Source organism: Hyperolius riggenbachi, chromosome 2, assembly GCF_040937935.1.
Source record: "Hyperolius riggenbachi isolate aHypRig1 chromosome 2, aHypRig1.pri, whole genome shotgun sequence".
Taxonomy (NCBI): domain Eukaryota; kingdom Metazoa; phylum Chordata; class Amphibia; order Anura; family Hyperoliidae; genus Hyperolius; species Hyperolius riggenbachi.
In genome coordinates, this window is record NC_090647.1 from 359270954 (window position 1) to 359295319 (window position 24366).

General features: G+C 43.5%; 1 protein-coding gene across 6 annotated transcripts in view; it reads left to right on the plus strand.

Annotated features, from left to right (window-relative positions):
* CSDE1 (cold shock domain containing E1) overlaps nucleotides 1-24366 on the plus strand; it is a 118502-nt gene that overhangs the window by 42065 nt on the left and 52071 nt on the right. For 4 of the 6 annotated variants that reach the window (XM_068269685.1, XM_068269684.1, XM_068269683.1 and 1 more), the window contains 5 exons: nucleotides 2167-2298; nucleotides 3781-3976; nucleotides 6277-6386; nucleotides 21613-21705; nucleotides 24200-24297. In XM_068269685.1, the coding sequence (XP_068125786.1) occupies nucleotides 2173-2298; nucleotides 3781-3976; nucleotides 6277-6386; nucleotides 21613-21705; nucleotides 24200-24297 (623 nt within the window). In that variant the 5' untranslated portion in view covers nucleotides 2167-2172. Of the gene's footprint in view, nucleotides 1-2166; nucleotides 2299-3780; nucleotides 3977-6276; nucleotides 6387-21612; nucleotides 21706-24199; nucleotides 24298-24366 lie in introns of those variants that run through there. The other 2 variants (XM_068269686.1, XM_068269688.1) reach the window with 1 other exon arrangement.

Below are 24366 nucleotides of genomic sequence, written 5' to 3' on the forward strand. Positions count from 1 at the left end.
ATGTATTTTATCGGAGGGGGGGGGGTCCTGTAGATCAAGCATAGTTGTGTTGTCAACTGTCAAACTGCTTTTTACTTATAAAGTGTATCAAATATCCTGAAGTACATTGCACTCTTATCACAGATAGTTGCAAGAATGTGTCTTATTGGTGATCAGTCAGTGTCTTTTTGAAAAGTAGCTGTACTGAACATCGGTGCTTTCCCAGAGCTGACTGATATCCGTTCACCCTATCTGAACTAGTCAACACAAAAGTATGGCGCACCCCCTCTGGAAATGCAGTGGCTGAAAAGGTAGCAAGGGGGGTTGACTTGGGCAGGGAACCCACTTTACTGGTCTCATATGCGTTTTATGCACAGAAAAACCGAGAACTCATGTTAATCAATGGGCTTTTTCACACTTAATGTTTCTCGCGCGCAGAAAAGACTGACATTTTGAATAATTCTGCACATTTTGTCAGTATTCTGTATTTATTTACATTACTACTACTACTACTACTACAACAACAAATAACATTTGTAAAGCGCTTTTCTCCCGTGGGACTCAAAGCGCATAAGCATGGCTCCGACCATCGTGGTACAGAGGAAGAATTTTATAAGTCTGGAAATGCCAGGCTAAACAGGTAGCTTTTCAGTCTGGATTTGAATAGCTCCAGGGATGGTGCTGTCTTTACTGGGTGTGGCAGGGAGTTCCAAAGAGTAGGGGCAGCATGACAGAAGGCTCTATCTCCCGATTTTTTTTTTTTTTTTTTTTTTTTTTGAGGTGTACTCTGGGAGTGACCAAGTTTATAGAACTTGCTGATCTGAGGTTGTGAGAGGTGTGGTGCAGCTTCAGCAAGTCCTTCATGTATCCAGGGCCCAGATTGTGCAGGGATTTGAATGTCAGCAGTCCAATCTTGAAGAGTATTCTCCATTCTACTGGTAGCCAGTGCAGTGAGCGAAGGATCGGTGTAATGTGACAGTGGCGAGGCTGGTTTGTTAGCAATCTGGCAGCAGCATTCTGCACTAATTGCAGGTGACGCAGGTCCTTAACTACAGATAAAATTTGGTTTCTGAAACTCAATTCCCCATCGATTAGTACGCCAAGGCTGCGCACAAGGTTGGAGCTGTTTATGCCTGAATTCCCAATCCTGGTTGGTGTTGCTTTAGGATAGCGCTGTTTTGATGGCGAGTGCTGGCTTTGGACAAACAGGACCTCAGTTTTGTCAGCATTCAGTTTCAGCCAGTTACCATTCATCCATGCCTGTAGCTCAGCTAAGCAAGAGTTTTTTTTTTATTTTTGGAGTAGGGTCTGTTCCACCAGGTTTGAAGGACAGGTATAGCTGTGTGTCATCGGCGTAGCAGTGGTACGTCAGGCCATGACGTTGGATAAGTGTACCGAGTGGCAACATGTAGATTGCAAACAGCAGAGCTGTTAGCTGCTGTGAAGAAACATTTTTTTTCTGCATAGAAAACACTTGGTGTGCAGAAACCACGTGCAAGAAACTGAAAGACAAGCTTTTTCCCTGCCTAAAAGGGAAAGTGTGCTCTGTGGCAAATAGACAAAAATTGAGTTTAAGACTATTGTTGTGAGATGTAGTGTTAATCATTGCATCTTTGTAATTGGGAAATCGGCAAAGTTTTGCGTTAATGGGTTAGAAAAAAACCTGACATTCTGCTTGATGACTGCACATTTTGTCAGTTTTCTCTATCCATTACTTTAGCTGCTGTGAAAAAAGCAGGCATTTTCCTGCATAGAAACACACTGTGTGCAGAAAACTGTGTGCCTGAACCTTTGCGCTACTGCAAGGCCATTATGCTGATCAGTGTGGTGATATGATATACCGGTACTTCTGCTTTAATTCTACCTGGGTAATTTTTCATTTGTGAATGCTTATCTGCATAAGATTAATGTTCATTTTCAGCAGACCCAGTAATAAATTTTTATTTACGGTATTTTTCTTTAAAGAGTGGAGAAAGGTTAGAACATCTGCGTGGTTCTTAAGGCAAACCTCTACCTCATTTTGCACCCAAGGGCTTTGGTTATCAGTAATTGGGACAGGTTATAACCCTCCTCCCCTCTCTCCAAGATTAAAAAGGTTTAGCCTACTGGTACTAGTGACTGACGATACTACCATAAGGTGGTTTAATACTATAATCTTGTATTTACGTATGTGATGTTTTATCACAGCTGTATATGATGGAGAAACTATATACCGTATCATCAGAGCCCCACACCCCATCTGCTGCAATCCCTATCGCTCCCACCTCAACTTCATGTGGGCCTAAAAAACAGAAGAGGACCCCCTTGTACCAGAGATCTGTAAGCACAAAAAGCATGGCTTTGCCAAGTCGATAAGATTTGTGCACGGTTTGTGTATAATACACTAAGCTTACCAATATGTGTGCTTTATAAGCACAGCTATGACTACTAAATGTGAAGAAAGCCGTGTCCACTAAAATTTCTGTGCAAGTTTTACCTCTAATGCATGTTTATAAAATCCGTAACATTCGGGATCAGAATGAATAGTATCTAGCTGAAGCCAGTAGTATTGAGAACCTATTTATAAAGTGGCCAAAAGAAAAATTGTCAGCCTTTAATCAGGCATAGGCTTCTTTCTTGCTCAGGTTAGGAAATTAAAGACCACGTCCTAGTGGTTGATATTTAATGTTGCCTTTCTAAGTTTCTTTATGATCTTTATTATCCTTTTGTATGGTTATCAAGTGGTTTGTGTGCCACGGCCACTCAAAACCCATTGCAAACCACTTTTGTATCAGTTTTAGCAGACTTTTAGGATTCAGACTTTTCTGGGCTTTTATTGCAGATTTTATCCCTACTGGGGATATTTTTTTTTCTTTTTTCTCAGGAATATGTGAACTGTTTCATTGCAGGAAATGCCTGTTTTCAACTGCCAAGCAAGCCATAAGTTGTATGCACAGTGATCACCTGGCAGAATTAGAGAAACCGTAGCCAAGAATAGAACTTCATCCCAATCAGTAGCTGATACCCCCATTTACATGAGATCTTTTTCACAAATGGATCATCAGGGGGGCTCTGTATGGCTGATGTTGTGGTGAAATCCCTCCCAAAGAAAACGGAGGACCATGGTCCTGGAAGTTTCCCGTCTGTGAACCTCGTTGCATTGTGGGAAATAACTGTTCACAGTGGTTTCCAACTGCCAAAAAAGCAAGGACCAGCTACTTCCAGTGACATCACCTGCCAGCAGTAAAAATGTCACCATGTGATAAATGTCAATGTAAATCAGGGAGAGGAAAGCTTTTACAATGGGCAAACACTGACTAAACAATTTATACATAATTTATTGTAAAATCGAAGCATTTTTATTACATTATTTTCACTGGAGTTCCTTGTTAAAGATGTTGCCACCTGTTATAATTTTCAGAATGTAAATACAAATGAGGAAAGATTTTACAATGGGGCAGACACTGACTAAATTTATAAGTGAATATAGTAGTAAAAAAAAAGCAATTTTTACGTTATTTTCACTATAGTTCCTCTCTTAAAATAGTCAGAACATCCATAAAAATGTCCTGGGGTTCTCATTTTTATTTTTTATTTTTATTTTTTTCTTCTCTCCACTAAATCTTCATGCATTTCCATGGCCATATATCTTTCTAACACTGTTGTTCGTGTGTTTTTTTGTTTTTGTTTAATTGGTACACATTTTAACATGTTTCATTTTAACTTCTGCTTTTTGATCCAGCCAACTAAATTGTAGGATTTAGACTTCATGCTTTTAAAATGGTTTGTGACGGTTCACTGTTTTCCCTCCTTTTTAATTAGATGAGCTTTGACCCAAACCTTCTGCACAATAATGGACATAATGGGTACCCGAATGGTACATCAGCTCTGCGTGAAACCGGTATAATTGAGAAATTGCTTACATCCTATGGATTTATACAGTGTTCAGAACGCCAGGCCAGACTCTTCTTTCATGCCTCTCAATACAATGGAAACCTGCAAGAACTTAAAGTGGGAGGTAAGAAATTTATTTTAGGCGCAGTTTTCAGTTCTGTGTAAGAGTGTAGGTCCACTTTAACCTCACCAGCAATATTCCCAAGTCGGGGTCAATGCTGAAAGTGATAACCCTGAGCCTGACTTGGTGCAGAGAATAAAACTTGTTCCACTTCAGCATCCCCCCCCCCCCCCCGAAAAAAAATGCAATTAAAGGACAATTAGGCAGCATTTTCCACAAAATGCAATTCAAAATTTCGGTGAAGTTGTGTGGCGCGCACAGTGCACCGAAAAACATGAGGGTTCCGTTGTGCGTACAGCGGCGCTGAAAAATGGGTGTGGCCATGGACCAGAATGTGGGTGTGGCCACGGGTGAAGACAAATTTACATGAACTTAGCAATGTGTGTAAAGCAGCGGGGACAAGGCCTAGTCAAAAAGACATAGGTCTAGTCAAAAAGAATATATTGCGGTCTTATTGGTCTATGCACCCAATACATCACATGCCCATGTTCTCTGCTGCCATGTCCAGGCCACAATTTGAGAGCATCCTGCGCTTCCTGCACTTGAGTGCCAATACAACCTGTCATCTAAGGGGCCACCCTGCTTATGACCGGTTCCACAAAATTCGGCTCCTCCTAGACCACCTGTCGTCAAAATTTGCAGATGCTTATACACCTGAACAGGCATTTTGAGGCATTTAGTTTCCAGCCTACTCTTCACGGTTTTTGGCCTCTAAAATGCCAGGGCAATATAGGAACCCCACAAGTGACCCCATTTTAGAAAGCCACCCCAAGGTATTCCGTTAGGTGTATGATGAGTTCATAGAATTTTTATTTTTTTGTCACAAATTAGTGAAAAATGACACACAGAAAAAAAAAAAAAAGCTAACTTGTGACAAAAATAAAATCTTGTATGTACTCACCATACACCTAACGGAATACCTTGGGTTGTCTTCTTTCTAAAATGGGATCACTTGTGGGGTTCCTAAACTGCCCTGGCATTTTAGGGGCCCTAAACTGTGAGAAGTAGTCTGGAAACCAAATGCCTCAAAATGACCTGTGAAATCCTAAAGGTACTCATAGGACGTTGGGCCCCTTAGCGCACCTAGGCTGAAAAAGTGTCACATGTGGTATCACCGTACTCAGTAGTGTAATGTGTTTTGGGGTGTATTTTTACACGTACCCATGCTGGGTGGGAGAAATGGCTCTGTAAATGGACAATTGTGTGTGGAAAAAAAATCGAATTGTCATTTACACAGATATTTCTCCTACCCAGCATGGGTATGTGGAAAAATACATCCCAAAACACATTATACTATTCCTGAGTATGGCGATACCACATGTGACACTTTTTTTTTTTTGCTTTTTTTTTTTTGCTTTTTTGCAGCCTAGGTGTGCTAAGGGGCCCAACATCCTATTCACAGGTCATTTTGAGGCATTTGGTTTCTAGACTACTCCTCACTGTTTAAGGCCCCTAAAATCCCAGGGCAGTATAGGAACACCACAAGTGACCCTATTTTAGAAAGACACCCCAAGGTATTCCATTAGGTGTATGGTGAGTTCATAGAAGATTTTATTTTTTGTCAAGTTAGTGGAAAATGACACTTTGTGAAAAATAAAAATCAATTTCCGCTAACTTGTTTTTTTTTTTTTTCTTCCTCTCTCCAGTGGCTTCACTTTAAGGACCTTAACTGTTACCACACTGTCACTTGCTGTGCTGATTTCAGTAACTTGTTGTTCTATGCAAGCACAGTGCATAGACTGCCTGGGCTCATGCACAACAGTGTGTTCTGACAGTGCACTGCAACATAGATTTCTGTGTGGTTTGCAGTGCTGTCAGATTCAGTGTGTAACTTAATGGAGTCAGCGCTGCAAAGAGCAACAGCCACATGCTTTTTTTATTCAAGGAGAGCTTCAATGAAATGGTCGCGCATCTAACCAAGATGCACCTGACAAACACTCACTGTATAGGGCTAATAAGCCTCACAAAGGCACAACTGTGCTCATTGCAGTAGAACAGGTGCATTAAGAAACAATGGAAGCAAACTTTGCATTGCGCATTAATACATCTCATTGGGGAACTTTGCCCTTCTTTTTGGGAGAGACATCAGTTCCACACTGCGAAGCATGTTAGCAGGGACAACAGCTACATGTTTCATAATGTGAATGTGTAAAGAAAACCTGCCATTTTGTTTTAACTGCTTTACAATATGCAAGGCATATGGAAGTTGCATGTCCTTTAATTGCTTTGCTTGGTGACTGTTGAGTCCACTGCAGTATCAATGAATTGTTTAGAACTTTTGATTGTTTGTTCTTCCTCTGCAGATGATGTTGAGTTTGAAGTGTCATCAGACAGACGTACTGGCAAACCAATAGCAGTTAAACTAGTTAAAATAAAAACTGAGATATTGCCAGAAGAAAGAATAAATGGACAGGTTAGTCATGTTTTCCCTATATATTTGACCTCTTCTGTTAAAGGGACTCCGAGCAGTGCAGAAACTATGGAAAGATGCATACCAGTTTGAAGCTCTTTCTTCTCTTTCCAACGATATACATAAACCGCCGCCCTACGCCTTCTAGTTTTCGCTATTTTCGCGATCGAAATTGCGGCAGCTGCGATTTCGATCGCGAAAATATCAAACTAAAAGGCGTAGGGCGGCGGTTTGTGTCGTTGGAAAGAGGAGAAAAAGAGCTTCAAAATGGTATGCATCTTTCCATAGTTGCTTGTATTACACAGGACGACTTTTTCCCAAAGTCAGCAGCTGAATGGAGCTGCCGATTTTGGGGAAAAGTCGTCCTGTGTAATACAAGCAACTATGGAAAGATGCATACTATTTTGAAGCTCTTCTCTCTTTCCAACGACCCATAAACCGCCGACCTACGCCTTTTTAGTTTTCGTTATTTTCGCGATCGAAATCCCGTTTGCTGCGATTTCGATCGGAAAAATACCGAAAACTAAAAGGCGTAGGGCGGCGGTTTATATATCGTTGGAAAGAGAGCTTCAAAATGGTATGCATATTTCCATAGTTTCTGCACTGCTCGGAGTCCCTTTAAGCTTGGATTTTTTTTTTTCCTGTAAAATTTTTTTGTTCACGGTCACTTTTGTGTTGAACGTAAAAAATCAAACTGCTCTGTGGTTTGTATTCAAAAGCTCTTCTACCAGTTTTCTTTAATTCTGCCAGTTACTTCTCCAGTAAAGCTAAGACACCGCTCAAAACCCCATACTACCTAGCAGATGTTTTAAGCCCAATCCCCAATTCCATACTCACCCTTTCCCATCTTTTCTTTTTTCCTCTCTTCCCATTCTTCCTTTGGAACTAAAAAGAGAAAGCAGACAAAGGTTTTATTTTATAGCACACAATTATGTAACTGCAAATATATATTCTGTCCCTCATAGGGGGGTTAACCGCTTGCCGACTGCGTCACGCCAATGGGCGTGGCCGCGGCGGCAGCCCCAGGACCAGCTAACGCCAATTGGCGTAAAGTCCTTGGGGCTCGCAGTACAGGAGATCGCGCGTGCATCTCCTGTTAGTGGGCGGAGCGGAGCTCCTCCTTCAGTCTCCGAGCCTTCAGTCTCCGGGAGACTGTTAGACGGCGGAATCGCCGTCTAATTACATTGAACAGCGCTGCGATCGGCAGCAGCGCTGTACTGGGGACAGCCATGTGACACGGCTGTCCCCATGGGACACTAGAGAGCGATCGGCTCTCATAGGCAGAAGCCTATGACAGCCGATCGCCGTTATTGGCTGGCTGTGGGGTGGGAGGGAGGGTAAAGCGTAAAAGAAAAAAATAGGCAGTTTTATTTAAAAAATGACAACATTTTAAACAAAACAAACCACTGGGGGGGAGGGGGGCGAGAAGAGAGCCTGGCGGATCGCTCAAGACCAGTCTTATCAGTGACTGTACACACGCCCGATTTGACGTTCGGACGACTGAACGACGGGACATCCAAACGACAGGTTGTTTAAAAAAATCCGACGTGTGTATGGGCCTTAAAGAGAACCCGAGGTGGATTTGAAGAATATTATCTGCATACAGAGGCTGGATCTGCCTACACAGCTCAGCCTCTGTTGCTATCCCAAACCCCACTAAGTCAAGGCATGTGGCTACACTACACATACAAAACAGTTCCTCTATATACATCTCTAATCCCCAATACCCCACCTAGAAAACGTGACCTCATGACGACATCATACTGATTTGCATAGATGAACACAATCTAACTTCACACATTATGAATAATCAGAATGCTATATACTTCTGATGGACATAACCAAGTGCATAATATACAGTTTTGTATTAGGACCTACCATCATGAGATGTGCCCAGATCGCACTCGGTCTGTTTCTATAGTTAATTGAAGAAGATTGAAGAAATTTGAAATCCCATGCCTTCCCCTCCGTCCGTTATCCTGTAGTCCCCCTCGGGTGGAATTTTCCAGGACCTACCCCGAGTGTTCACAAGTCCGTTGGCGTTACCACGGTATCGCCCCACAGTCCCTCGACAAAATGTCGTCATGGGGCATGGAGGCACGGAGTCAGCGTTCCCCGCCACCGTGCACGTCACAATTCCGCCCCATAATCCTCTAGCAAAGCGTCATGATGGGACCTGGGAGTGCGGAATCCGCATCCCACGCCCATCAGCGTCGACGTCATGCGCCGCATGTTGTCCATTGAATCGAGATGGGCGGGACAGTGTACTCCAATCCCGCCCCTGTTTCTCTATAGGCTGCTCCTCTCAATGTGATAGTTACATCAGCGTGGTGTAAACAATTAATTATCCACGTAACCGCTGCATCTGAATGATGCTGCCTGGTTACATACAATAATAACTGCCCGCAGGACTAGTTAAATAACTTCTAGCGGAGGAGACATGGGGAAACCAATTGGAAGTAATATTTATATTAAAATTTACCACTCACCACCGGCGATCTCGGGGCATCTCGCAATGCTGATTTTTGCCAGAGGAGAGGTGCAGGGTTTAAGGATTGATGATATGGGGAAAGGGAGCACCAAGCTGGCATTAGGGAAGGCGGGGACACATAGATCAAGCGAGGTGTACATGTTGTTTCATCCCTCTGAAATACAAAAATAGCGCATATATATTATCTATACAGTCCACATATGATGATAGCAGTGAAATAAGAAACAATAAAAACGTTAAAATATCAAATCATCCTGCAATAAAATCTATCAATATGATGACATTCTACCAGCTCATTATCTCTCCCCTAAGAAACAGGTTAGTGGATTGTTCTTGTTAAGACCCTTTGGAGCTACTGTCCCCATTTTAAAGATCCAGTACGCCTCTCGCTGCAAGAGTTTGTTACTTCCAATTGGTTTCCCCATGTCTCCTCCGCTAGAAGTTATTTAACTAGTCCTGCGGGCATTTATTATTGTATGTAACCAGGCAGCATCATTCAGATGCAGCGGTTACGTGGATAATGAATTGTTTACACCACGTGGTTCCACCACGCTGATGTAACTATCACATTGAGAGGAGCAGCCTATAGAGAAACAGGGGCGGGATTGGAGTACACTGTCCCGCCCATCTCGATTCAATGGACAACATGCGGCGCATGACGTCGACGCTGATGGGCGTGGGATGCGGATTCCGCACTCCCAGGTCCCATCATGACGCTTTGCTAGAGGATTATGGGGCGGAATTGTGACGTGCACGGAGGCGGGGAACGCTGACTCCGTGCCTCCACGCCCCATGACGACATTTTGTCGAGGGACTGTGGGGCGATACCGTGGTAACGCCCACGGACTTGTGAACACTCGGGGTAGGTCCTGGAAAATTCCACCCGAGGGGGACTACAGGATAACGGACGGAGGGGAAGGCATGGGATTTCAAATTTCTTCAATCTTCTTCAATTAACTATAGAAACAGACCGAGTGCGATCTGGGCACATCTCATGATGGTAGGTCCTAATACAAAACTGTATATTATGCACTTGGTTATGTCCATCAGAAGTATATAGCATTCTGATTATTCATAATGTGTGAAGTTAGATTGTGTTTATCTATGCAAATCAGTATGATGTCGTCATGAGGTCACGTTTTCTAGGTGGGGTATTGGGGATTAGAGATGTATATAGAGGAACTGTTTTGTATGTGTAGTGTAGCCACATGCCTTGATAAAGGGGGACCCTGCGTGGCCCCCGAAACAATTGTTGGAATATTGTGGAAACTGGCACAATAAAAGGTGCGCTTTAACTTGTGGTGTGCTGGTGAGACTTGTGGATTGATTCGATGTGTGGTACTGCCTATACCACGTCACCAAGCACCCCGGAAATCTGATGGTGGATGGTGTGCCTGCTTCATCTGGAAAATACCAAACCCCACTAAGGTCCCCCTGCACTCTGCAATCCCTCATAAATCACAGCCACGCTGCTGACAAACAGCTTGTCAGAGCTGGCTGTATTTATCTCTATAGTGTCAGTCTGCTGCCCCGCCTCCTGCAGAACTCCGGTCCCCGCCTGCATCCCTTCCCTCCCTGCTGATTGGAGGGAAGGGATGGGGGCAAGGACCGGAGCTATGCAGGAGGCGGGGGAGCAGCTGAGACTGACACTACAGATGTAAATACAGCCTCACAGCACAGCTGTGATTTATGAGGGATTGCAGAGTGCAGGGGGACCTTAGTGGGGTTTGGGATAGCAACAGAGGCTGGGCTGTATAGGCAGATCCAGCCTCAGTATGCAGATAACATTCTTTAAACACACCTCGGGTTCTCTTTAAGGCCGCTATTGAAGCATCCTGGGCCTCCATAACACCTGAGCAGTGCCACAGGCTGATTGCCTCCATGCCACGCCGCATTGAAGCAGTCATCTCTGCAAATGGATTCCCGACCAAGTACTGAGTGCATAACTGAACATAATTATTTGAAGGTTGACTTTTTTTGTTTTAAAAACACTTTTCTTTTATTGGTCAGATGAAATATGCTAATTTTTTTTATAGGAATTTTGGGTTTTCATGAGCTGTATGCCAAAATCATCAATATTAAAACAATAAAAGGCTTGAACTACTTTAGTTGTGTGTAATGAATCTAAAATATATGAAAGTCTAATGTTTATCAGTACATTACAGAAAATAATGAACTTTATCACAATATGCTAATTTTTGGAGAAGGACCTGTAGTTGGGGACCCTTTGGTGCAGTTGGTGAGCTGAAACGCATTAAAGCGTATCAGAGAGCCCCTGTCACTGCTTTTCTGTTGTGTGCTGCAGCCCCTGTGTGTGTGTATAGATAGAACAGCAGTAAAGGGAGATACCTTTTAAGGTACATACACACGTCTGATTTTTTTTTTTTTTTTTTTTCCCCAAACGACCGGTCGTTCGGACGGCAAATCAGGCGTATGTACAAACTGTCCTGCTGATGAGGCTGGTTTTGACGGATCTGCATCAGCCTTATCATTTTTGCTGTACCTATGTTATAGATGCCTTGTATTACACATGTATGCATTTTATTTTTCTTGGTTGCCTCTTTCTGGCAATGATTTGGGTATATATGCACACTGATGCATTAGGGTCAATATCCCTTACTTTTGAATTAATACTTGAGGGATGTTTTACCAATATACTGTGCATTATACAGTTGTGCTCATAACATTACATACCCTTGTAGAATTTGATTTCTGAATTATTTTCTTTTTTTCTTCTGAGAATATGAATACAAAAACTTTTTTCACTTATGGTTAGTGGTTGGCTGAAGCCATTTATTGTCAAAAACTGTTAACACTTTTTTTATCAGTATGAAAACTACCCATATTACAGTACTTAAAAAAAAATGTACATACCCAAATTCTTAACCTATTTTGCTTCCTGGATGTAGAAACTACGTCCAGGAACCATGCGCGCTACCGCGGCCAATTGCACGCGCGCTCCCGGCCCGCGGATCGCTAGCCAGGCAATCAGTGAATTGGGCTATGGAGCCCGATCACTGATTCCTCTCCCCCGCTGAAAAAGCGACAGCTTCTCTCGGAAGCTGCGCCTTTTCTGGCTGCTACCTCCCCCATGCGTCGCTCTAAGCGTGTTAAGCTTAGAGTGACGTCATGTAAACGAACTCTAGGCCGCCATCTTGTGGTCAAAAAGTAATACTACAACTAAAAGTAAAAAAATGAAAATCAACACACATTTACATTATAAACATATTGTTTACATCCCACCCTCCCAAAACTACCCAAATAAAATGTTTAATATAATAAAAAAAAAATTACATTAAAACATTTTTTTTAAATATTTACCTAAGGGTCTAAATTTTTTAAATCTCAATGTAAAGATGAAATATTTCTATATTTTTATTATTTTAAACTTGTAAATAGTGATAGATGCAAAACGGAAAAAATGCACCTTTATTTCCAAATAAAATATTGTCGCCATACATTGTCATAGGGACATAATTTTAACGGTATAATAACCGGGACATATGGGCAAATACAATACGTGAGTTTTAATTATGGAGGCATGTATTATTTTAAAGCTATAATGGCTGAAAACTGATAAATCAATTTTTTCCGTTTTTTCTTATTCTTCCTGCTTACAGTAAAGTGGCTCTTAGCAAAATGTACCCCCCAAAGAAAGCCTAATTGGTGGCGGAAAAAACAAGATATAGATCAGTTCATTGTGATAAGTAGTGATAAAGTTATAGGCTAATGAATGGGAGGTGAACATTTCTCAAGTGAAAACGACGAAACGCGAATGGGTTAATACCATGTATCTCCCCAACGTAAATTACTTTCACTTTGTTGCTGTTGCCAATAACTGGTCTACTTGGCCTTCTGTTTTGGATCATTATGTTGGAGTATGTCCCATGCTCTGCTTCCTGGCTGGCTTCTTTTTTTTTTTTTTAAATTTACTGCATGCGTATTGCCATCAATTCTGACCAAATTTCCTGTGCCTTTGTAGCTCGCGCATCCCCAAAACCTCAGCGATCCATCACTGTTTCATAGTAGGAATGGTATACTTTTAATCATAGGCTTTGTTGACCTCTTCAAATGTAGCGTTTATGGTTCTGGCCAAAAAGTTAAATTTTAGTCTCATCACTATTGACTGAGCCAGAAGGTTTGAGGCTTGTGTCTGTGCTTTTTGGCATATTGTAAGCGGCATATCTTAACTGCATCTTAACTGCCACACCACTCTTTCTTTTTGTTTTTGTTTTTTTGTTTTTTTTCTTTCAATATTTTACTTATTTGTTGGATTTTCATTGCATCCTGAACAATTTCTAGCAGTTGTAGCTGAAATTTTAGTTGGTCTGCCTGACTGTGGTTTGAACCCATAATTGTGCTTTTAAGTTTAAATACTGCTGATTGGCATTCACAATTCCTTGGATATTTTATTCTATGCCTTTTTATGAGGGAAACTACTTTTCAAACAACTACGGGAACAGTCTACATAGAGTTGTGAAAAAAGTTTATTGAAGAGAACGTATACAATCACATAAAACAGTACCACACCAGTGACCCAGATACTTTGAAATTCAAAGGATTTTACAAAAAGAACCTACCTACAAGAGGAGGAGACCTTGAGAGAAATTCACGCTAGATGGAAATTAGATGGATTTGAGATTGCATACCCTGACACCCAGGGGACTAAATACAGATCTCTCACTGGTTCCTTTTCTGCCCGCATAGGGGTCACAGAGTTGGCCCTCTGGAAAAAATACGCGCCGCAGTGTATTAAAAAGGATTGGGTGTGTGTTTGCTCCATTGGGCCAATAATGGAAAGACAGTGAACTATGCAGTAAGTGGTGCAATGATCTATTTGGGAAGCTTCTGCCTAGCCTGGTGTTGCTCAGTAATATCTGTATATACTCCTATGAGTCTCTGCAATAAGCTGTTGCTCTATAGGCTGGAATTGGGGCGTGATTGATCCTAGGTGTATGGTTAACTGACCGGGATCGATGCTGTCTCTAAGTATGTTTCGGTATTTGAATTGAATGTCTCTAACAAATGGTTGTGCTACTTAGAAGTAATGTTGCATATGACAGCCGCTGTCTACCAGCTGTATATACTTCTATACGCCAATGATCTGTAAAAATCTTAAGTATGCCTTTGCTAGGGTTTCAGAAATAACCAACAGATTGAGGTTAAGAAATCCTATGCAGAGGGTTTGAGGTTTAGTGAATTGAATGCATTCTCCCTTCTATTTAAACAGTAGCTAAAACTGTATTGGCTGCCTTCACTGATCAGTAGTTGCTAGGCAGATCTCTGGAGCAGACTGTTTCCTATTGGTCAGGCCACCGCCTGCATAACTTTTTAAAAAATAAAGGATTTGTCCTGCCCCTTACGTTTTGAGAGCCTGGAGGGGGCTGGGCGAAACATGTCACGTGGCACGGCCTGCCGGTCAGCTGACTATCCCATGTTGATACACGCACGCTGAATTGGAGTAGTTGGCTCCAGCGTGTCAGCGTACTGCCAGATGAGGACTTCTTGCAGCGGTGAATCATCCAGGGAGCATTAAGTGCACACCATCGTCACTCAGTACACTAAGAGCCTGGGACATCCTGCCAAGCAGAACCCAGCGGTGGTGAGAGCCCGTTTGGGCAGCGTTTTTATGTCTTGAGCTTTGCTGGCTAAGCTACATATGGACTGCTGGTAATCTGCAACAGATTCCTGGGACAATGTTTAATTACTAAGCTGTATCCCGTGCTGTCGACGCTATGCTGTGAGCACTGACAGTGGGTTGAAACAGCGTGTTGTCCGCCTTATGCTCCCATCAGACTGTGTATCTGCTATATATCTGGATGACTATTATGTGAGTCTTGCCGTTTACTGGACTTTAGATCACGCATTGAAGAGTCCCCTCTTCCTAACCCAAACTGACCTACTTCTGTAGTGGGACCTGAAGTATTTATCTAGGGTGCCTGATTGTGTGAGGCTGCATGTGGTGTCAGCTGACAAGGCTAGTATACACGGCCATATATTTTAAGGGGGAGATGAGGGTCATTTTATGTGATTGTATATGTGGTTCTCTTCAATGAACTTTTTCACATCTGTATGTAGACTGTTCCCGTAGTTGTTTTTGATAGGTTCATGGTGTAATGGGATACAGCTCCCCCCTGAGTAGGGTTACAGATTTATTTATTCTCTTCTAGCGCATCCCATTGTATAATTCTCTGGAAACTACCTTTTCCCACAGATCCTTTGACATTTCTTTTGCTTTCCCCATGACTTAAAGGGAACCTAAACTGAGAGGGATATGGAGGTTTCCTTTTACACAATACCAGTTGCTTGTCAATCCTACTGATCTTTGGCTGTAGTAGTGGCTGATTCACACACCTGAAACAAGCATGCAGCTAATCCAGTCTGATCTGCATGCTTGTTGAGGGGCTGTGGCTAACAGTATTAGACACAGGATCAGCAGGAGAGTCAGGCAACTGGTATTTTAACCAGTTCACCCCCAAGGGTTTTTACCCTACGGACCAAAGCAAATTTCACCTTTCAGCGCTCCTCCCTTTCATTCACCAATAACTTTTTCACTACGTATCACAGCAAATTGATCAATACCTTGTTTTTATTGCCGCTAAATAGGCTGTTTGGAGGCGATATTTATTTTCAGTAATACCTTTTCTTTTTATGCATTTTAAAGGGAAAAACAAGGAAAAAAATGAAAAAATACAAAATTTCTCCATTTTCATCCCCTATAGTTTTAAAATAAACACTGCTAATGTGCATAAAAAACACACATTTTATCTGCCTGTTTGTCCTGGTTATCACAATATATAAATTATGTCCCTAGTTCAAAGTATGGTGACAATATATTATTTGGAAATAAAGGTGTATTTTTCCTATGTTGTGTTTTTTGTTTTCTCATTGCCTACTACCAATGAATTTAAGCCCTTATTTGCAAATATAACAGTAGTTCACCCTCATAGCATACATATTTTAAAAGCTGAGTCCCTAAGGTAACTATTTATGCGTTCGGTTTTCAATTCTGTCACTTTTGGTGTTTTTTACAAGTGTTTTATTTTGGTACAGAGTATATGTAAATAAGTTTTATTGCTTCTCATTCAGTTTGCCAAAAATCAAATGACTTATGCATAATCTCTCAAACACCCCAAATTATCTTCTCTTGCTTGTCACGGTTAAAATGATACCCTATACACATCATTAAAGAGACACTGAAGCGGAAAAAAATATGACATAATGAATTGGTTGTGTACTATGAATAATTACTAGAAGATTAGCAGCAAAGAAACTATTCTCATATTTTTATTTTCAGGTATATAGTGTTTTTTCTAACATTGCATCATTCTCTAATTTGTGCACATTACACAACACTCAGCATTCAAAGTGATTCTTTCAGAGCAGTCTGTGAACTAATGACCTCTGCTCTGGCAGAGGAAAAGTAAAAAATTAACTAACAGTTGAGATAATAAAAGTCAGAAAACAGCCCTCTCCACGACTTTGAAACGACTTTAGACTGATGTATCTGATCTTAATGTTTTATTTCTTAGCTGTACTACACATACAAATCATAATATCATAATTTTTTTTTCGCTTCAGTGTCTCTTTAAATAGTGTTTTGGCCACATAACACACTGTTAATCATGAGCAGCGCCAATGTATTTTTCAAGGCCATTTTTTGCACCAGAAACAATAGTCATACTTTCCTAGCAAAACCCCTGGTGTCTCAGAACATTGGATATAGGTCATAAATTATACCATTCTGAAAACTAGAGAACCAGACCTACCCAAATATACATATTTTGTAACATTTGCACTTTGGCGGTTTTGATGAAATTGCACCGTACCTTTGAAAATGTTTTTTTTTTTTTTTTTTTTTTTCCCTTTACTTTGGAATGAAAAAACAATTCAAATGACATATGCATAATCTCTCAAACACCCCAAATTCTCTTCTCTTGCTTGTCACGGTTAAAATGATACCCTATACACATCATCAGATAGTGTTTTGGCCACATAATACACTGTTAATCATGAGCAGTGCCAATGTATTTTTTAAGGCCCTTTTTTACCAAATGCAACAATGTAATTCTTTCTTCTTAAAGCCCCAGGAGTGTAAGGGCCGGTTCACACGGACGGCAGGCGGCGTCTACCGCCAAGCGTTCGGGACCCATCGGCTAAACGCTCCCATTCAAGTGAATGGGAGCGTTTAGCATTGCGCGATTACCGTCGATAGCATAAGCGCGGCGTTCCAATCCCGATTTAACGCGTCATTTCGGCCGTCCCTAGAAGCCGCATGCGACGTCCTGGGACAGCTAGCCGACGCGGCTTCATGTCCCCCTGCGGGGAGGAGAAACGCTGATCGCGACGATCTCAGTACTGCCGCCAGCGAACAGGACGTCACAGGACGACACGACTTCCTGGCCGCCCCAACGCCGCCTGCCGTCCGTGTGAACCGGCCCTATAGACCATTCAATAAAAGACACAAATGTTACCATTCTGAAAACTAGAGACTCAGGCCTACTCAGTTGCAAATAGAATAATTTAAGTGAGGCCTAAATCACTATCCATAACGTGAATGACCGATACATTGGAACTCACCATTGCAGGTCTAGCAGGATGGAGAAAGGCCAGAGGTCATATGCCAAGGCAAGCCAGTGGTCAGAAGATGGGGGGTGGTCTGCAGAGTAAAGTCTTGTGGCGAACACTCTCGCCTTGCAGCAGCAAGTCCAAATGGGAAAAAAATTATTTGCAGGTTGTAGGAGTCTTGGGTTTCCTCTAAGCTTCTGGGTTTCCTCCCACACCCCCCAAAAAAAGGTGGTAATGTTAACTAGTGGTAATTGTGAGCTCCTTTGAGGGACAGTAAGTGGCAAATAAAAGAAGAGGAAAAAGTCCAGTGAAAATTTAGGGTAATGAAGAAGGAAAACAAAAAAAAAAGTCTAATAGCTGCTGAGGGTATGGTATGCCTCAAAGCAGCCGACAACGCAGAGTCCCGGCTGTGAGGGGCACTTTGGGCAGTGGTATCTGCGGTCTTTCCGCCTCTTGTGCTTTGGTGCACACCCGGCATCGCTTCTGTGGCTTCGCCTTAAAGGAAAGGTTCAGGGAGGGTGGGTAAGAAATAAAAATCAAATTCCACTTACCTGGGGCTTCCTCCAGCCCGTGGCAGGCAGGAGGTGCCCTCGCCGCCGCTCCGCAGGCTCCCGGTGGTCTCCGGTGGCCGACCCGACCTGGCCAGGCCGGCTGCCAGGTCGGGCTCTTCTGCGCTCCAAGGCCCGGAACTTCTGCGTCCCACGCTGGCGCTCTGACGTCATCGAACGTCCTCCGGGCTCTACTGCGCAGGCGCAAAAGTACTGCGCATGCGCAGTAGAGCCCGGAGGACGTCCGATGACGTCAGCGCGCCGGCGTGGGACGCAGAAGTTCCGGGCCTTGGAGCGCAAAAGAGCCGGGCCTGGCCAGGTCGGGTCGGCCACCGGAGACCACCGGGAGCCTGCGGAGCGGCGGCGAGGGCACCTCCTGCCTGCCATGGGCTGGAGGAAGCCCCAGGTAAGTGGAATTTGATTTTTATTTTTTACCCACCCTCCCTGAACCTTTCCTTTAATTGGGATCGGGGGGATCAGGGCAGGAAAATGTTTTCCCCTTAGGCGAACTGCTCCATCCAGTTGCATTGGATTGAATTCCTCCATAAGGTTTACGCTTTCATTGATCAGCGATCTCAAAGCTTGTCGCATAAACGGGAGGTAGCTGTCACCGTGGCATTTCATTTTATAAAGCACAAATGCTTTGTGCATGGCCATCTGCAGGAGGTTAAAAAAAACTTGTCCCTGAATTTTATAGCCAGGAGCTCACCACTTCTGAGACTGTGTGTTTCCCCTTTTGATAATTTTTTATTAACCACCTGTGGTGGGAGGCCTTTGCGGTTTGGCCTCACTGTCCCATAGGCACCAGTCTCTGCAGAATATAAAAATTTGAAAAGGGGAATGCTGGCGTAGAAGTTATCCACGTACACATGATAGCCTTGGTGGAGGAGTGGGTTGGCTAGTTCCACCACAATTTTCCTACTGGTTGGCATGTATGGTGGGCACCCAGCTGGTTGCAAATGGCTATCTTTGCCCTCATACAGAAAAAAAGAATAGGTGTAGCCAGTGCTGCTCTCACATAGTTTATAAAATTTTATCCCATACTTGGCAGCCTTACTTGGAATATATTGTTTTATCTCTAATCTGCCATGGAAGGGTAGGAGGGATTCATCCACTGCAACCTCTCTCTCTGGGGTGTACACCTCGCTAAATTTTGTAATGAGGTGGGTGAGTATGGGCCTCAGCTTAAAAAGCTTGTCATGGGCAGGATCACCTTTGGGGACATTGTCCGAATTGTCGGCAAAGTGCAGGCACTTCATAAGAGCCTCATAGCGCTGCCTGCTCATGGAAGCTGGAAACAGGGGTGTTGCATGCATAAAGTCCTTAGACCTGTACAGTCTTATTTCTTATTTCTGGCTGTTGGAGTATGCCCATGTGTTGTATTAGGGCCAGAAACACCTTTTAGCTCAGGTATGGTGGTGGGCTCCCATTTCTCAGCCAAATAGCAGGTGGGCTTCTGGGCAATATACTGCTGCGCAAACAAATTGGTTTGCTCCACAATGTGCTGCGGCAAATCACCCACAAAGAACTGGAAGAAGTCAGCAAGCCCGAAGTTGTCAGTGGGCACTAATATTTCGCTTGCCCCTGTAAAAGGCGGGATGTTGGGTGCTACAAGGTTAGCGGGTGACCAGGTGCCCCGAATTATGTCCTCAGGTACCGGTGGGCGTACCTGCCTTTGCCTGGCTCCCCTTCGGCCTCTGCTGCTAGCTGCAGCAGTGCTACCCACTGAGCCCCCTGCGGTGGCATCTGAAGGGCCCTGGACAGTGGTTCCCCTCTGGCCTGTGCTGCTAGCTGCAGCTGTGCTACCCACCGAGCCCCCTGCGGTGGATTGTGAAGGGCCCTGTATAGTGGACTCATCATCCCTCCTGAAGCGGCGAGATGGCTGCCCAACGCTCTCTGAACTGTCAGAATCTAACTCAGAGCTGCTGCTCGTTGGGTGCCATTCGCTCCCTGAATCGTCCCCACTGCTGCTGCTCTGCTGAAGGTAGACGGCTGTCTCCTCGCCATAGTAAGCAAAGGGGATGGATAGATGGGACAGACAGATCGATCGATCAACCAAGCAATTGATCAATAACAAAGATTTTTTTTTTTTTTTTTATGAAGATGAAAAGAGAGAATATAGATAGAAATATCAGTAAGGGTAAAAGAGGGGTGAAAAAGTACAGAAAAGTACTAAGAAGTACTAAAAAGTACTAAAATAAAACAGAAAACCAGTAAATGGCAAAGGAGGGGGAGGATAAGGGGTTAATAAAGTATGGGGATAAATTTTTATTTAAAAATATAAAAATCCTACCACAATCAGTCTTTCTCCCTCACAGCTCCTGTCACCTCTGAATGCTGATTGACAGCAGTCTGAGGTGACAGATGAGCTGGGAGGGAGAAAGCAACTTTGTTTACTGACACTACAAGGCAGATCATTGTTACTGGCTTGTAACAATGATCTGCCTTGTTACTGGCACTTGATTGGCCCAGGGACCATGTGATTCCCTGGTCCAATCACCAAGCCGCGGGACCCGACTTGCGTGCGCAGCGGGAGCGCGCCCGTTCGCACACAGCAGCAGAGTTACAATGTAACTCATTAAAACGTCCTGTTGCCATTAATAGCGGCGAACATGACGTTTTAATGAGTTACATTGTCCCTAAATGGTTAAAAGGAAAAATCCATATCCTTAGTTTAGGTTCCCTTTAAAATCCCTCTAAAGAGAATTGCAGCACTGGATGAAAGGGTCTCAGGTGTCCAGAAACTTGTTGACTTTTTATACACACTAATTTTAAAAGGAAAGAAATCAAACAACTCAAATTAAAGGTGAAGATGGTTACAGCCGTTTGTGTCAATTTGTGTGCATCTGGCCAAATCGCCAGGGTATGTAACTCTTGATCAGGGTCATTTGGGTAGTAGTAGTTTGTGTGATTATGATTTAAAGAGTAACGTTGTTTGGCAATAAATGGCTTCAGCCAACCACTATCCACGAGTAAAAGTGTTTTTTTTTTTTTTTTTTGTTTTTTAGCATTCATATTTTCTGAATACTGTAATGAAAAAAAAATCAAAATTCTCGAAGGATATGTTAACTTTTGTGCAGAACTGTACTGTCTGGCATTTGTTCAGGTTTCAGAAAAAAGTATTTTTATTTTTGCCAAAGTAAAATCTAGTAAGGTTTTAGGGCCAGTTTCCACTAGTGCGGAAATTGGTCTGAATCCGCCGTTTCCCCCACAGTCAAATCGTGTAGGGAAACTGCCATAGGGTATAATGCTGCTGCCGTCCAAATTGCTTGCCATAGCTATTCGACCGACACTGCAGCATTTTTCTGTGCTAGTGGCAGCAAATCCCATAGCCGTGCATGGCACAGCTTCTGGGATTCGTCTGTGTACTCTAACAGGGAAGTGTTGCCGCGCATCTCATAGGGCACTCGACTGCTAATGGAAAGGTGCCCTCATGCTTTAGAATAACTGCTATATTTCATGATAACTTTAAGAAAGGTGTATTGAAAGGTGTTATTTTGGATTTGTTGACCCCTTTTGTTTGTTGCTCCCTACAGTAAATATGCTTTCCAATTTCCAGTATTTGTGGTTTAGAAATGAAGTTGTGAAATGTACTTGCCTGATACTATTTCTATTTCCACAGGTTGTCTGTGCCGTGCCTCAGAATCTGGAAAGCAAGTCTCCAGCTGCTCCGGGTCAGAGTCCCTCAGGGAGTGTGTGTTATGAACGCAATGGGGTAACTTTAGGAACTTTTTTTTTTTTTTTTCCCGTTTTGGTAAAGCAATACTTATTTAGTTTTACTTTATTACTTTGTTTTTACTTTATTTAGCGTTTAATTTTATTTGAGATTTCGATGGCTCACAAGTTTGTATTAAAACATTACTTTTCGTCAGTTGCATGCAGGGTTGCCGCGGTATACTACTATGACTGTATACCATGGTTTGATTGTGTATAGTAATCATACCGTGCACAATCCTGGTTTACCGTTTTTTTTTGGGGGGGGGGGGGTGTATAGTGGGCAATAATTCGCTTTTCTGCGGCCACACGCAGCTACAATCTACTTCCTCCCAGGCATCGTTGCGTTGGTAATAGCGCCCCCTGTGATGTCAGGGGGCGCTCTTATTAACGTGACTATGCCTGGGAAGAACAGCTAGATGTCGCGTGTTAGCTGAAGGCAGGTGAGTTGTTCTTGCCACCTCTCCCCTGCCGCACACTGGCGGCACCTATACTGGGGACAAATATACTTGCAATCTATACTGGGAGGCAACTATACTAGCTATCTATACTGGGAGCAACTATATCTATACTCTGAGGCAACTATGCTAGCTAGCTATATTGGGGGAAACTATACTAGCTATCGCTACTAGTAGGTACCTATAATGGGGGCAACTATGCTAGCTATCTATACTGGGAGAAACCTATACTGGAGGTAACTATACTAGCTATACTGGGAGGCAACTATACTAGCTATCTATACTGGGAGGCACCTATACTGGGGGCTACTATACTGGGAGGCACTTATACCTATACTGGGGGCAACTATACTGGCTACCTATACTTGAGGCACCTAGCATATCCTGGGGGCAGCCATACTGGAGGTAACTATACTGGAGGCAACTACCTTACTAACCTATACTGGGGCACCAATAGCTGGCCAGTTTAGGTGTTGGCCGGCCAGATCCCTACCTTTTTGGGTTCTGGCTGTAACATACTTTAAATTTTAAAGTGCACGCGTGCCAAAGCTAGATACTTACCTTAAGAGCGGGAACCCTCAGGATCCTTTTGAGGCTCCCCTCGCTACTCCGTTGTGTCCATCTTTGAGTTTAAAACATGGTTTCTTCCTGCCCCTTAATTCCACCTGCTCCCTCGCCATGATTCCAAGCTGCACCCCTCTGTAAGCCAGGTGACCATGGTGCCGGCAATGTGCCTCCTCTATTAGGGACCAGGAAGACTTCTGGGGGCTGGAAAGTCCCAGGTGTGGGTAATTTCTTTTTCTCTGAAAGTTTCCTTTTTAAAGAAATTTGAACAGTATTCTAAAAATTGTCAAACCTCCCCAAAAATCAGCGGACTGATAAGGCTGTTCCTGAACGATCCGCTCAGCCTTATCAGCCCGCCGCCAGTGCGCACACATGCACTACTATCTGCTGAAAGTCCGCCCAGCGGGAGGGTCTGACGCACCAGTCGTTGGCTTCCGTAGTGCGTGTACGCACCTTAAGGGGGACATCTGAGAGGAAATTATCTTTTGGGGCGTGTTGTGTAGCCATCTAATAACCACTTAAGGACCACGTGGATTTTTAATGATCGGTGCTGCGCGGGCTCTCCAGCCCGCAGCACCGATCAGGTAAAAGGCAGGGCGATCAGACTTCCCCCCCCCCCCCCCCCCTCCCTTTTTTCCCCACTGGGGGATGTCCTGCAGGGGGGGTCTGATCGCCGCCGGCTGCCTGTGATTTGCGGGGGGGGGGGGGCTCCTCAAAGCCCCCCTCCGCAGCGATATTGTGCGCTCTCTCCCCTTACCTCCCTCTCTCTTCCCCTGTGTGAGGCGCAGGACGGATATCCGTCCTGCGCCGGATAGGATAGGCTTCAGCCTATCAAATGACGGCGATCCCCGGCCAATCAGAGGCCGGGGATTGCCGATCTCCGTCACGGCGCTGCTGCGTAGCAGCGCCGTATTGATGTAAACAGTGGGGATTTCTTCCCCGCGTGTTTACATTACGTGTGCGAGCCGCGATCGGCGGCTCGCACACTGTTCACGGAGACAGCCTCCGTGAACTAGCATGGTTTCCATGGGAAACCACTAACGACCCGCCGACGCATATCGGCGTTAGGCAGTCGTTAGTGGTTAATGTATTAATATCTTTAGTATTGCAAACCAGTAACCTCCCAATTCTTTAAAGCCCTGTTGAGAACTCCTGCCAATACCAGCCTCCATCCCACCGCTAAGTCGGTAACTACACTGCCCTTGCGGAGGACACAGGTACACAAAAGGACACACAGGAGGTCACAAGGGAGACAGAGGCATAGAGGACAAAAGGACAGAGCCCCATATGTGCCCGCTCTAGCATAGTAGGCGGCAGTTGTGATATGTGCACTCGGCAGCTGCGTCCCCACCATGCAGAGATTACAGCAGGCTTTTAGACATATATAGATAATACTTTTGTTTGTCCGGATTTGCTTTTATGTATGAGCTTTATTTAAAGAGTTAAATGTGTCATTTTTTTCTTTTTTTATAGGAGGTGTTTTATTTAACCTATACCCCAGAAGATGTAGATGGAAATATTCAACTTGAAACTGGAGATAAAATAAATTTTATTATTGATACAAACAAGCAGTAAGTTGCAATTAAATGTCCTGCTGTTTTCCATGTCTTTATTTTATCATTAAAACTTTTTTTATTTGG